Here is a 13,936-nt window from a genome sequence, read left to right on the forward strand (position 1 = left end):
ACGTGGCTCTATCTTGTTCCCTTTTCTGTTCCCAGAGCCTAAGGAAGAGCTCAGGAAATGCCTGTTCAGTGAACACATACAGAAAAACGTCTCCAGTCCAGTGGTTAAGAATCCGCCTTCCAATGCAGGGGACATGTGTTTGATCCCTGGCCGGGGAACTAAGATCCCACATGCCGTGGGGCAACTAAGCCCGCGCGCCGCAACTACTGAGCCTGCGCACTGCAACTAAGACCCAACGCAGCCAAAAAAAAAGAAAAGAAAAGAAAAGAAGTCTCCTGAGCAAGATGCTTCCGCTGCGTTAACGAGCTTCAGAAACCACGTCCTGATGCTCGTGTCCTTCCAAAGTGGATGAATAACACCTGCAGTGATTGATGTCTTCCCAAACCTCATTAAAAATCACGTCACCCACTGAAACAACTGACTACAGTACGTGAAACATTTCCTAGTTACACTTTTTTAGAAGAAAAGTGGATCCCTGGTTTGAGGGCGAGAGGTTTTCCTAATCTAACCTCATTTCCTGATGGTTAAAGATCATTTTAAATGCTGAACTAGGAAACCGGCTGGGCTGGGTCTCCTGGAGCTGAGACGGACAGGTCAGCGGGAGGCACGGCTCTCAATGGTTCACTTAACAACCTCTTTGTGGGTAAAGTATTACAAATACAGCCTAAACTGGTTAAAGATGTTTAAAGGTTCCATGGTTCTAAGAATCTCAACCAGAAAGAGCAAAAGGTCTACTTACGGACCACCTCCACCTAGTGGAGACAATGAAGAAAACTCCCCGCGCACCAGCCAATTCCCGGCCAACCCGCAGGAGGCATTCATTCCGTTAACTTTAAGCAAACACCCCAAAGCCTCTCTCAAAGCCCAGAGATCAAACACCTGGGGAGGCCAGGGGCCAGGGGGCAGCAACGAACGGCAGCTTTTACCTGCACACCCCTCACCTACGTGGTCTGGGCGCCACAGGTGGAGGAGTCGCCACAGAGACGGGGCGTCCCAGAGAGCCCGAGATATTTACTATCTGGCCCTTCAAGGAAAAGCCGCCGACCCCTGAGCACAGCAGTTCTGGGTTCAAATCCAGGTCTGCCATCCAGTAGCTGTCTGACCCCTCTGAGCCTCCTTTTTCTCTTCTGTAAAATGGGGATGATACCAACCTAAGAGGATGATCATGGGAACCCAGCCGAACCAAACGCCAGCAGAAAGTGGTGGTGTCACTACCGCAGACATGGCCAGGCAAGGGCAGCCTGTTCACTGCGGCGTCCCCAGCACTCAGCACACAGCCAGGCCTACTGATCTTAACACGACGTTCACCACGAGGACGAGACAGAGGGCCTCCCGGAGGAGACACCCAGGAAGCGATTACAGCTCCACCTCTCAGAATGTTCTGAAGGGGCAGAAACTGCAAACATTTTTCTCTTACAAGAGGACTTACGTGTAAGAGGACAGAATGCAATGCTGGTAACTCAGGCGTGTGGGGGGCCTCACCAGGACAGAGGCGCCCGAGAGTTAACAATCTCATCTTTTTCTAGTTCTGATCAGCCTCAGCTTCCTGAGGCGTTACAAGGAAAGAGCCACAAAGATACACGTGCAGATAACGGGGAACATGTTCCACTCCTTCTTCCATCTCATGTGTCATAACTACTAAAGGAAGCCCGATTCTGTTCTTTCTAACCCTCCAAAACCCCTCCATTAGCTCAAAGTAAATTAAATCCCTACACTAAAAATTCCCAGAAACCAGAGCCTTTAAAAGAAAAGATCAATTTTCACAAAGATGGTTTTACTGACAACTTAGTATCTTTCTGCCAACTAAACTCATAGATTTTCCAAGAAAATACTACTTTGGATCAGATTTAAGAATACACAGAATCTGCAACACCGAGCGTGAACCCGGACATAAACTACGGACTCTGGGTGACGATGACACGGCAGCGCGGGTTCATCGACTGCAGCAAAGGCACCGTCTGGTGGGGGAAACAAAGCTGACGGTGAGGGGGATGGGGTGGGGTACTGGGGGTTTAGGGAACCGCTGTACTTTTTTGCTTAATTTTGCTGTGAACATAACACTCCTCTAAAAAATAAGGTCTATTAATCTTTTTAAAAAGGCAGTGAATGAAAAATGCATCACTTTACTTTGCGATGAAAGCATTAACATAAGAAAAAATGTACTTGCCCTACTTTTAGTTCAGAATAAGTCCAGAGCAGAACAGAGATAGACAAGAAAATCCATCAGTCGCGCGGCTGTTTTCAAATCCGCTTTTGATACCATTAGTCTTTTATTTTTTTTCCAACATCTTTATTGGGGTATAATTGCTCTACAACGGTGTGTTAGTTTCTGCTGTATAACAAAGTGAATCAGCTGTACGTGTACATATATCCCCATATCTCCTCCCTCTTGCGTCTCCCTCCCACCCTCCCTAACTATTAGTCTTTTTATTTAGCCACTGGTTTTTGGTTGGTGGGTGTTTTAAACAGAGCCGGTCACTCGGTCTCCCTGCTGGCTGAACGCCAGTCGAACCACTTTTGCCTTCTAAGTGGGAATCTGTGATTCCCTGCACTTATCCACACCAGCGTGATTTTCCTCTCTCTCTGCATGTTCCAGGGTCTCTGCCTCCCTGTGATATGCACTCCAGGGACAGAGGAAGATACCACCTGACAAAAGACACTACCTGGCTGGTGCTCTGAATGTCACGCTGAGAAGCGGCGGCTTCACAGCTGTACGTCCAGGAGCTTGGTTACATTGTTTTGCTGTTAATTACACACTGCCTCATATTTTTAACTCTGATGCACATCTCTGCAAGCTGTTAACTCTTGGAGGGCAGAGACAATGACGTGCTTTTTACAAATAATCTCCAAGGGACAAGCAACAGTGTGAGAATTTTTTTAAAAGTTGATCAATTATAGGTTATACTATTAGGTTAAAAAAGCAAGCTGTAGGATGTACTTACTAGATCTCATGTGAGTAACAATATTAAACTGCAAGGAACAATGAGTATGTGCAGAGAAAGTTCTAGAGTTTCACAGGAAAACTTAATAGAAGTTAAATGTGAAAAGTAGAAAGGTGCTGGGGAAGTTAGAGAGAAGAGAAACACTTCCTTTTACTTCACCCCTTTCTGTACTGTTTGCATTTTTTTTTTTTACCATGAATAGAAATTGTTTTCATAAAAATAAATGAATGAAAGTTAAACATCTAGCTGATATTTATAAAAGAAGCCCATGAGCGAAGGAACAGGCCTGCCTGCCACCCGGGCCTCCTCTGGAAGAAGAGAGCAATGTCCATTTTACTTTCGACTGTGGGCAAAAGGGCACATTCTGAAATCGCTATCAAGGTTTAAAATTTACCCTCAGGCCGCTGGCAAAGGATTGAGTAAAAATACTCGTTAAATTGGCATTTTGCGCCACTCCGAGCCAGGCCGGCCTTTGGCTCAGCGCCTGCGTTCCCGTTAGGGTGCATGTCTGCAGACCCACACCGTCAGGGGGCGCACACGTAGACACCCACACCATTAGCCCGTCTCTCTCACTGAAACACTTGCAAAGAAAGTGAGGAACACATCACACCCCAACCCACAGAGAATCCCTATGTACTACTGTCTACCAAGTGGGAGGCAATGCTATAGCACAGCTTTCTGAGTAGGTCTTTTGGCACATTACAATATAAGCATGTACTTACTTCCGTCCATCATTTTGTCTTTAGCAAGTGGGTGTGTTGTAACTTTGCTTCCAAAACCTATTTCATGAGCCAACAGAGCCGTAGGTCCTAAAAAGAAGATGAATAAAAAGCCTTAAATGTAGACACAGAAAAACCCATGTTTTAAAAATCGCAGCAGCAAAACTGTTCTTCAAAATCAGGGGCTCTTACCTAAAATATGCTTACGATTCTGAAACTAAACACTTCTTAGTATGAGAGGTAAAGTATGTTTATAATAAACCATCTGCTGAGCACATGCGGCAAAAACGCACGAACTTAAAACACGTCAATAACCATTTAATCAAAAATATCTACTTTTATAGCTGAGGAGCAAACAGATAAATAGAACATGCCCCCTCGAGGGACAGGCTGCAAGTGTAACAGGGTACAAAGGAGGGGGAGACCATGGAGGGCAAAACGTCCTGCCTTACCCTTTGCACATGGAAGATTTAGTTACATATTAAAGGCAACTAATACTCTCTGAACCCCTGGGCTTGACTGCTATTGTAGAGACTAGTTTTATTTTTCTACTTGAGAATGAAAAATTAGCACTCATCCGTCTGTCTATCCAAATGTATCAGGTGGTAGGATTATTAAAATGAATGGGACATTGTCCCAGCCCCGAAGGAGACACCTGTGAAATGCCCACGTCTGAGATACAAAGGCACTGGCGTTTCTGTCTTACAACGACGCACTTAAGAACCCTGCGCAAATGCCCCCTGTGGTCCTCCACATGCTCCCTCTTGAAATGAAGGTTAAAAAAAAATATACCGCTGCTAACTTGAGATTTTTATGAATGGTCAACTTCACTGATAATCACAAGCGTATTTTGTAGGTCACAGTCCTCAAATAGGGACTAAGACAAAAAAGTCCCTATTTGTTATCTTAAAACTTTTAGAAAAGTAGTTTTTCTACCTTTTTCCTCTAAGCCACCAGAAAGTAACAGAAGAAAAACTTTCTAAGGCCTAATGTCACACCTAGAAAAACTTCAGAAGAGCACCGTGGCCTTCTAAATGGTTAGGGCACTGTGGTTAACATCCCAGGACGGACTCTGCACACTTTAACTCCAGCAAACCCAAGCACTTGCTCTCATGACCTTTCGTTTTACAGCACCGTTCCAAGGATAAAGTGGTTATATAACGGACCTACCTACAGGCTACTCAGATCTTACCTGCTACTAACAGGAAGATCAAACAAATCATACGTAATTACATAAGCTTTCTGTCTTAACGTCAGGTGTCAGTTTCATACCAAGTCCTCACTTATATCTTAACTGGAGAGCCTCTTAAATATACTTGACGCCCCCTTCCTCCTTACTTGTATGCTGCATACGAGAGCTATGTTTGGTAGCAAATCCTAAGAGTGTGTAAAAATTGAGTAATTATCTCAATTTTTATTTGATGTACTCATGAATTACCTTTAATTCTTATTTTGTAAGATTTTAAGAAAAAATAATTTCCTACATCATATATTTTAAAGCAAATTTCAAGCGAGGACTGATCGTACATGAGGACAGCAGGTCATACAGTGAGCGAGGAATTTTTAGGCCGCTCCCTCCAGGTGATAAAATGGCTGCCTATAACATCAATAGCTGTACGGTAAGCTCATAATTACTGCTTGCCGGGGCTTCAGAATCCTAGCTGGAAAACTCGAGGGGACACTTAACTGCTCCTATTACTTGAGATTCCGGTGGATGAAATGTGGCCGAGTCTGCAACAGGGGTCCAGCTCTGAGCAGGGAGCAGAAGGTTCAGGGAACAGAGAGGGTCCAGTGGACAGAATCGCCTTGGGAGGCCCAGAGGCAAAAGCCAACAGCGCCACCGTGTGGTGATGTACAGAGGGAACAGCACGCCCGGCAACCGCCCCCAGCTTGCACCTGCAGCCCAGCGCTCGCTCGTCACCTCCAGGCTTCCTTCCCCTGCCCCACCCAGAGTGAATCTCGTTTTCTTTTCTTCTCAAGGCAGCCTCCCTTCCAATTTCTGTCTCTCCCATTCACTCCACATTAGGGGTTAAGTTAACATTCCTTCAGTTCAATAAACTGTTCCCAATTCCTAACTGCGACATTTAAGAATCATCTTGTTCTCATCTGCTGATTTAAACACCCGAATCTCTCCCATCACTCGTCCCAACCTCGCTGCAATCTCCTCCACACGCCATCACGCTTCTCCTACTTTGTGCAGCACCCAGAGGGGCAGCGCAGGACATTCAACAGGACAACAGGTCACTAGCTCCGTTCACTTTACAATGTGGATGTAAATGACGACAAGGCCTGTGTGTCTTAGCAGCGTGGGATTCAAGTCTGCCTGAACACAACACCCTGAACCAGACATGGCTGATAATTCTGCTACTTTGGTGACACAAAAGGACAAACTGATATGCGGTTTTTACTTGCAACACAGTCCTAAGAGGACAAACCCAGCCCAAACCCTTCCTTTCTTCCTTTAGGTAAAGCACTAAAAATGAGGCAGAGGGGAGGGTCAGCACATGGGGAGGGGGGGTGGACTAAGCCCTTGCACGAATGACAGCACCTCTGTCTTCCTCCACAAGGAGGGCTGCAGCGTCCTTCAGCAGACAGAAATCCCCGAGCCCCAAGGGCAGGTCAGAGGTCAGTGCTGACCGGAACCCAAGGACGGGGCTTGCCAGGTGGTTGCCCCTCAGTCCTTCCCGGTCTTTAATGCAGAGGTTCTCAAGCATGTAAAGGGGTCTTAGGACCCCTCTAGCTATTATACGAGTTACATTTATCAGTATCTGCCATGCTAGAAATTAAAACTGGGACAGGTTTACAACATAAGAATACTCGAGCACACAAGCCATGCCTGAATGATGACATCGTCATACTCTGATGGCACTCTCGTGAGAATAAGAAGGAAAAAGGCAAATAATGTGTTCATAGTATCTGCTCTGCCCTTACGAACCCTCTGAAAAAACTCCAAGAACCACTGCTGTAATGCAGTCCCCAGATCCCCGGCCTATGACTTCTTTTAAAAAGTCTATTGTATTGAAGAAAATATCAACACATCATTTTAATTAACTGTCCATACATTCATCTCTTTATTTGCTCTTTTTCTTTTTCTTTTTTTTTTTTTTTGCGGTACGCGGGCCTCTCACTGTCGTGGCCTCTCCCGTTGCGGAGCACAGGCTCCGGACGCGCAGGCTCAGCGGCCATGGCCCACGGGCCCAGCCTCTCCGCGGCATGTGGGATCTTCCTGGACCGGGGCACGAACCCGTGTCCCCTGCATCGGCAGGCAGACTCTCAACCACTGTGCCACCAGGGAAGCCCCTATTTGCTCTTTTTGACAAACATTTAATGAAGACCTATGAATAAGGAAAGCACCTGCCAAAATTACACTATGAAAAAAATGCAAGATGGCAGAATATCATCTGATATTAGAGCAAGAAGGATGGACTTTAAAATGGTATCAAAAACCAAAGTATTACTAGGTTTCAAAGATGTGGAGACATCGACAAAGCACCAACAGCCTTACTCTAAATTAAGTGGCAGAGAATACAGTACCTAAGACCCAGCTCTCAACACTGGGGACCAGGCAGGAAGCCCCCCAGGGCAAGCACAGGTCAGAGCTCTGACGCTGGCCCAATTCTTGCTGACCATGTGCGGGCAGAAGTACTTCCTGGCACGGGGATTTGTCGTAACAAGCTGTTTACTGAGTGCCAGAGGGGCCACGTTCTCCTCCAGGTCCACCAAACAGGGAAAACACTAAGTTTCACAGAACGTAGACCAAAGGCAGGGAGAGGCAGAAAACGGAACTGTAGTAATTTCTGAGATGACATCAGCCTCATGCCCCAAACGAAATACACCGATACAGATGCCCTTCACGCCTCAGGAAGGGGAAGAAGTACTGGGAACACGATCTTCTAACTAAAGACGACCCCGTCACGTATTTTTTGAAGAAAGCCAACAACACACTTGAACACAGGACGGCTCTGTACTTACCCGCACAGATGGCGGCGATGAGGCCCTTCCTCTTTTCTTGTTCCTTCAGTATCTCCTTCACAGCAGAGGACTAGTCAAAGAAAACCAAAAACACAGCAAGTTGTCATTAAGCTGCAGCCAGTCTCTGGCTGGTAACTCTGGCAGAATCTGATTTTAGCTTAAACCACAAGGTCTTCAATCTATTTTTCAACAATACCGCTAAACCATCAATGTAAAAACTACCAAGTGCGTAGTGTTTCTACATCCTTCAACCCAATCAAGGCATTTATTATAAGAAAAAGGTACCCTTTTCTTAAAGATGTTTCAAGGTAAGAAAAGCAATTTCCCTTGGGCATATTAACCCTTGCCATTTTGTACTCTAGGGAGAAAGACACAGAAGGGAGGAAATGTGCTGTTCTGGGTGTTTTCCGACAGCAAAGTAGGGAGCGGAGCTCAGCAGCCCCAAATGTCTGATTCCACCTGCCTCATGAGCTTCTGTGTGCCCTGCCCCTGCCACCTCTCTCTTCTTCTTCTTCCTGCAGGCTAACTCTTCACACAAGACAAAAAGAAGCAGCAGCGGCTTCTTTTATGCCATTTTTCATTCAAGCTGGCAACTCCAGCCCCCTGCAACCTCCCTAACCCCGATGGTTGAGCAGACAGCCAATCTCTTATCTTTCTAGGCTTAACCCTTCTCACAAGCACAAAATTAATCATTCTGCTGCGGCTGGGGGAAAAAAACAAGCAGTCTTACATCTGAACTGCGTTCACAGCATCTGTTCGTAACTGTTTCACCAATTCCACTTACTTCTATAGTAAATGTTATCAGAAACTTTTTTTAAAAATTAAGCTAGAACAGCACTTTGTTAATTTCACCTTTTCCTAATCTATCCACAGCCTCCTTCCTGAAATATTTTAGCAGCAAACCCAGCAGAATACGAGAGGCTGAAGCCCCCCAGCTTTACCTGGGATAAATTCTGTGCGCCCAGACCACCTCCTGGCATAACCACCACATCGTAAGGTCCCTGTAACAGTTCAAAAATGAAAAAGGACGTGAAGATGTTTCACCTGAAGTGTGCGTTAAGCAGGAACACTTTCACATCAGAGCAAAAAGCTGTTCACAGAAGAACAGTTAAATTAGGGGTTTCTCTATAATGGGATACTGTAACTAGTAAAAAACTGCAGAAAATCTGTATACAGTAACATGAAACGATGTCCATGCTGCAGAACTGCAGGCGTTATCATGATCTCATTCCTGTACAAAGAATAAATATACACACGCATGTAGATGCATGTGTGTACACACCTCTCAGTGCCCCCACATACATGTGTACAGTATACAGACACTCATGGACAAAGGAGATCGCCAACTGAGGCAGGGTGGGGCGAGGGCAAGAAAAGGAAAGGGACACTTAGCGTTTGACTCTGCGTTTGTCTATACCGCGTGAATTGTTTTCAACAAGAATGTACATAGTAATAAATAACTAAAAACAAAACAAACTCTAAAAGGCACAAAAAGTTTTTCTTAACCTTATGAAAAATGGAACTTGGAGGATAAAAATGATGTAATATTTTAGTATCCCAGATACCAAAACACCCTAGAAGTCTAATGATTTCAAACTTGCTGAAGTTACAAATAGAAATTGGTTTAATACAGTATCTTAAATTGTTAAAAGCTTTAAAAATTTAGTCATTAAGCAAATGAAATGAAAATTTACATTTTTAGTCCAACATATACTATTTAGAGTTACTTTTAAAGACTGTAAAATGTCCTATGTTGTTTGAAAACCAAGCAAAACTTAGAACAATATTTGTGAAGTACAGAATTTTTTCCACTCCTTTTGGAAACTGAACTAAACACTAAATAGACACAAGATGTCACCTGTTCTAAAATACCCAGACGCCACAGGACAAAAAGGAACAGGGAAGGAATATTTACTCCTACTCTCTCATTTTTAACCTGCTATTTAGAAAATTTCACCAATTTATGTGAAATACCAATATTCTTACACTCCACAGTCTAGCAAATAAATCTGAAATATCTGGATCTATTAGAAAGGAATACATTTTTTTCTATGCATTTGAGAGTGAGGCATAGGGAAATCAGGCTCCAGGTTCCCCAGGAGGGCAGAGATGGCCGTCCATGAGAGGGCTCTGCTTGCTTTTCTGCCACAGCTCTGCTCCAACAGGGTACAGCCTACACTCCTGTCACACCGGCCCCTGAAGCCTGAGCCCGGTGAAACCGTGTGCAAAGCTGTCTGGTATACGTAGCGGGGGGCATGCTTCTGAGGAAAGGGACCACAGCTCTTGACAGATTCCTGGAAGTGTTGGTCCCCCTCAAAAGGAAGAACCGCAATAATGAAAAAGTGACCAATTTCTGGGGACCTCCTACCCCTCCCTTAATCCGACCACAAATCAAGTATGAGTTGTTCCATGTAACATGAATCACACAACCACGTCTGTGTCACTGATAAAGGAAAGATAAGAAGTAGCTTTCAAGTAAAGAGTAAAAAATGAATGGGAAATGTCCACTTAACTCTTTTATATTAAGTAACATAATTATAAGCAGAGGACAGGCTGCCTGTATGAGCCAGAACACTGATGAAAGGGTCCCACCCATCCACCCACACTGAGCACACGTGGTTATCAGGGACCTGCCAGGTTCCGTGGATACACAGTGGAAAAAGGCAAAGTCCTTCACTTCCCAGGGCTTAGTTTAGTGCCGAAGACATCCAAGCAAAGTAACTTTCTTAAAATAAGTCTGTGCTAACAACAGTCTTAGATGTAGCCAAGAGACAGTTCAAGAAACTGATAAAGAAGCCAGAGGAAGGAATAATTCCAAGTATATGGAACAAACCTGTTTTTTTGCATCTTCTAGACTGGCATCAGGACAAATGACAACATCTCGGCTACACTGTACCGGGTCTTTTCCAGTCAGACCTGCAATGGTGACCTTAATCTGAGAGAAAGACATCATCACGATATTTAAGAACACTGAAACATAAATTTAGAGTAACATTTCCACAGCTGCCCTGTGTTTTAAAATAACTGGGCAGGAAATACTGCAACCAAACCATGCTGACCTTAGGCTATTAGGATGGCTAAATATATTTAATCACTAGGTCTGTCCCACTTTGCCTGGAACAGTATGAATTAAAGATGCTGTCCCAGCACCCTGTCTGCTTAGCGTCCTTTCTCCCACAAGTGTTCTGGTTTAGGTGATAAATTATATGATCATCCTAGCAATAATCCACCTGGCAAAGTTGCTGCTGCCATTTAACCCTCCTGGTATTTTCTTCAGGTAGAAAACAAGTTAAAACAACGAAGTGCTACTCCGCCTTGCAAAAATTTACAAAGTTGGGGCTTCCCTGGTGGCGCAGTTGTTGAGAGTCCGCCTGCCGAAAAGTTGACAAAACTGGAAAAAATGGGAATTTTCCTCACTGCTGGTGGGCCCACATCGTAGTACTTTGGATAGTCATCTGACAAGATCTAGTAACATCAACCACGCAACTAGCAATTCCTTTTAGGCATAGAGCCTAGAAAAACTGCTAAACCTGTGAACAACGAAACCTGAACAAGAATAGTACAGTATTAGAATGCTGTGGAACAGTGTAATAAAGGAATGGGTAGACTGGCATGTCCCTACAGTGCAGTACTTAGCAGCAGGTTTATTGTCTTTTATTTGACCATGCCACGCGCGGCATGCGGGATCTTAGTTCCCCAACCAGCGACCGAACCCGTGCCCCCTGCAGGGGAAGCACGGAGTCCTAACCACTGGACCGCCAGGGAATTCTCTACGCAGCACTTTTAAATAAACAAACTGGATCTATACTTTTACTACAACGTGGGCACTTTATTTTATTGATTGTTTCTGTGCCTCAGTTCCTTCAACTGTAAAATGAGAATGGCAATAATTCATAAGGTTATAAAATTTAAAAAAGTTTATATAAGTGCTTAGAATGATACCTACCACTCAGTAAATGCTATTTAAGTATTCACTATGGTTATATGTGGTTTATACCACAGACATGCAAAATGAGAACCACCCTCTAATGCTACTTTAAAGACACGCATACGTCACTGTGAGGACAGCAGTTACCTCTGGGGCAAGAAAGGGAAAGGGATTAGGGAAATTTACAAAGAGGGCTTTGCAATGCCTTCTTCCTTTAAAGCACCTGTTCTTCAAGGCACAGGTCAGAAAAAAATATAGCAAAATGTTAACAAGCAGTCAATGTGCACAGTAGATAAACAGGTGGAATCAGTCCCTGTACTGCCGTGTCTGTCTGAAATACTTCATAAAGTACATGGAACATTACTTTATTCAAAATGACTTATAAAAATCCAAAACTGTTTTAAAAGAGAGGAGGGCTAGAAAACTTTGGGGGACATACTCCAGCTCGTCTCATGACATCGACAGGGATGACCGTCTCCATCTCCTCTGCTCCTGTAGCCAAGATGACCAGAGCTCTTTTTGAAGCCATTTTGATGTTGGATTTTTTAAAGATGTAACTGAAAAAAAGAAAAAAAAAAAAAAAAGATTTTCAAAACACTTTCACTGCGACTCTGTAAGAGCCAACAACATCAATCTTAGGAACATTTTTAAGGAGAGTAACTAAGTGCCTCCTAGGGAAAAGGTTTTGATACACAAACACAACTGAACATGAAAAATGCATTTTAGATTAACGCTGGTTTTCACAGCATTTCAACTGATGTTTTTTGAGATGAAAACTCAGTAAGGTTGCCAACACGCTGGTATTGTTTAGATTTTCTTTTATCATGTTTTTAAAAATCCAATTCCTAGGAATATATTGCAAATGTAAATTTTCCAAGACACAAGTACATGAGTCTTTCATTTCACACGACGCGGGGGAGGTACGAAGTCGTCTTTTTTCAAGTACTATTTCACAGAGAAACGACTAAACTTTATTACCTGGGTGAGAAACGAAATACACTCTTTAGCAATTAGCTCCTGAGATTTTTGGAGGGGATTTTTTTTTTAGTTCCAATAACTGCACTAAAAATTCGGGGGAGGTTAACAGTGTTTAATATTTGAACACACTTTTTTTTTTTTAAATAACGGAGAAAAATGGTAATTCCCCCTCACTACGCTCAATGCAGCTAGATTCTCTCTTTGCACTTAGCAAACGCCGTTGTAAACGACGGCTGCTAAGCCAGGGTCTGAATAGTTCTTAGCCTGTTCCCTTTCCGCAGTTTGTCTTCCGTGAACTGATCTAGGTAAAACGATGCTAACACACAGGATTAACTAGCTCCCGGCTGGTGGGATGCTATGCACGCAAATTCCGGCAGCTTTAGCGTTGCTACTACGCTGGCGGCCTAACGGCGTCCTCTGCTTATGTCAGAAGGCCGCCCACTCCTCAAACGCTGCGAGACGCCGGCCACGTCCGCCCCGCCTCCGGGAACCCCCGAAGGTCCGGCGGGCGGCCGGCGCGCCCTCGCCGCCCGCGGCGCCACGGCCTGCGCACACGCCGGGTTCCCCAACACCCCGACCTGAACCTCGCCTCTCTTCCCAGGGACGCGGAGACTCGGCCCGTTCCAGCGGCACCTCTACCCGGAGGACGACAGAGGCAGAACGGGACTAACCCAGGACGCACGCACGCGCGCCGCCACGCTCCCGTCTCAGCCCCTCATTGCGCAGGCGCGCGCCGTCCGGCTTCTCATTGCCCCTCACTGCGCAGACGCGCGCCGTCCGGCCCGGCTCCTCAGCCTCGCACTGCGCAGACGCACGTCGCTCGCATCACGTTACGTCACATCCGGCCGAACCCACCCTGGAGAACGGGTGGGAGGCGCCTACCCTTCTGCGTGGAGATCGTGCTCCTGGGGTTGATTCCATTTGGAACAACCGGCACCGCGGGAAGCCCGTGGACTCACGTATCCTGCCGAAATCTCCCACATCCGAGGCACGGTCCGACGTGCCCCCGGCTCACGCTGAATTTAACCCGTTTTTTTTTTTTTTTCCCGCAGCCCATACGTTTTTTGCTGTGCCGGTCTGGAGAGTGCGTCGGCTTCATTTAAGTACTCATTTTCACAAAATATCAGTAGAATTGTTCCTTTCACGCTTCATCTGTGCACTTAGGGCTCCCTCTGCATTGTTCCTGTTTCCTGGAGCGCCTTCCCTCGTCGCCCCCGCTTTATTAGGACTCTTCAGGGTCTCCCTGCCCTCTGTCACCCGATCCCCTGTGACTAACTTGGTTACGGAGGCTAATTTCAGGTGTATTCGTTTCTCAAAATAGTATTTTTTAAAGATTCCAAAGCTGCTTCTGCATCCACAGAATTAGGGAGGGAGCTGAGCACGTAAATCAGGCACGT

General features: G+C 45.2%; 1 protein-coding gene across 4 annotated transcripts in view; it reads right to left on the bottom strand.

Annotated features, from left to right (window-relative positions):
* Positions 1-13,290, bottom strand: part of PARK7 (Parkinsonism associated deglycase) — a 15,979-nt gene extending 2,689 nt beyond the window's left edge. Inside the window, exons 1-6 of one of the 4 annotated variants that reach the window (XM_024749933.1) lie at positions 13,211-13,290; positions 12,001-12,118; positions 10,467-10,568; positions 8,575-8,634; positions 7,634-7,703; positions 3,665-3,751 (exon numbers count right to left, since the gene is read on the bottom strand). In XM_024749933.1, coding sequence (XP_024605701.1) covers positions 3,665-3,751; positions 7,634-7,703; positions 8,575-8,634; positions 10,467-10,568; positions 12,001-12,090 — 409 coding nt within the window. In that variant the 5' untranslated portion in view covers positions 12,091-12,118; positions 13,211-13,290. Of the gene's footprint in view, positions 1-3,664; positions 3,752-7,633; positions 7,704-8,574; positions 8,635-10,466; positions 10,569-12,000; positions 12,119-13,117 lie in introns of all 4 variants that reach the window. The other 3 variants (XM_024749931.1, XM_024749932.1, XM_024749930.1) reach the window with 3 other exon arrangements.
* Between the last annotated feature and the right edge of the window lie 646 nt (positions 13,291-13,936).

This window comes from Neophocaena asiaeorientalis, unplaced genomic scaffold, assembly GCF_003031525.2.
Source record: "Neophocaena asiaeorientalis asiaeorientalis breed wild unplaced genomic scaffold, Neophocaena_asiaeorientalis_V1.1 scaffold275, whole genome shotgun sequence".
In the NCBI taxonomy this organism is placed as follows: Eukaryota; Metazoa; Chordata; class Mammalia; order Artiodactyla; family Phocoenidae; genus Neophocaena; species Neophocaena asiaeorientalis.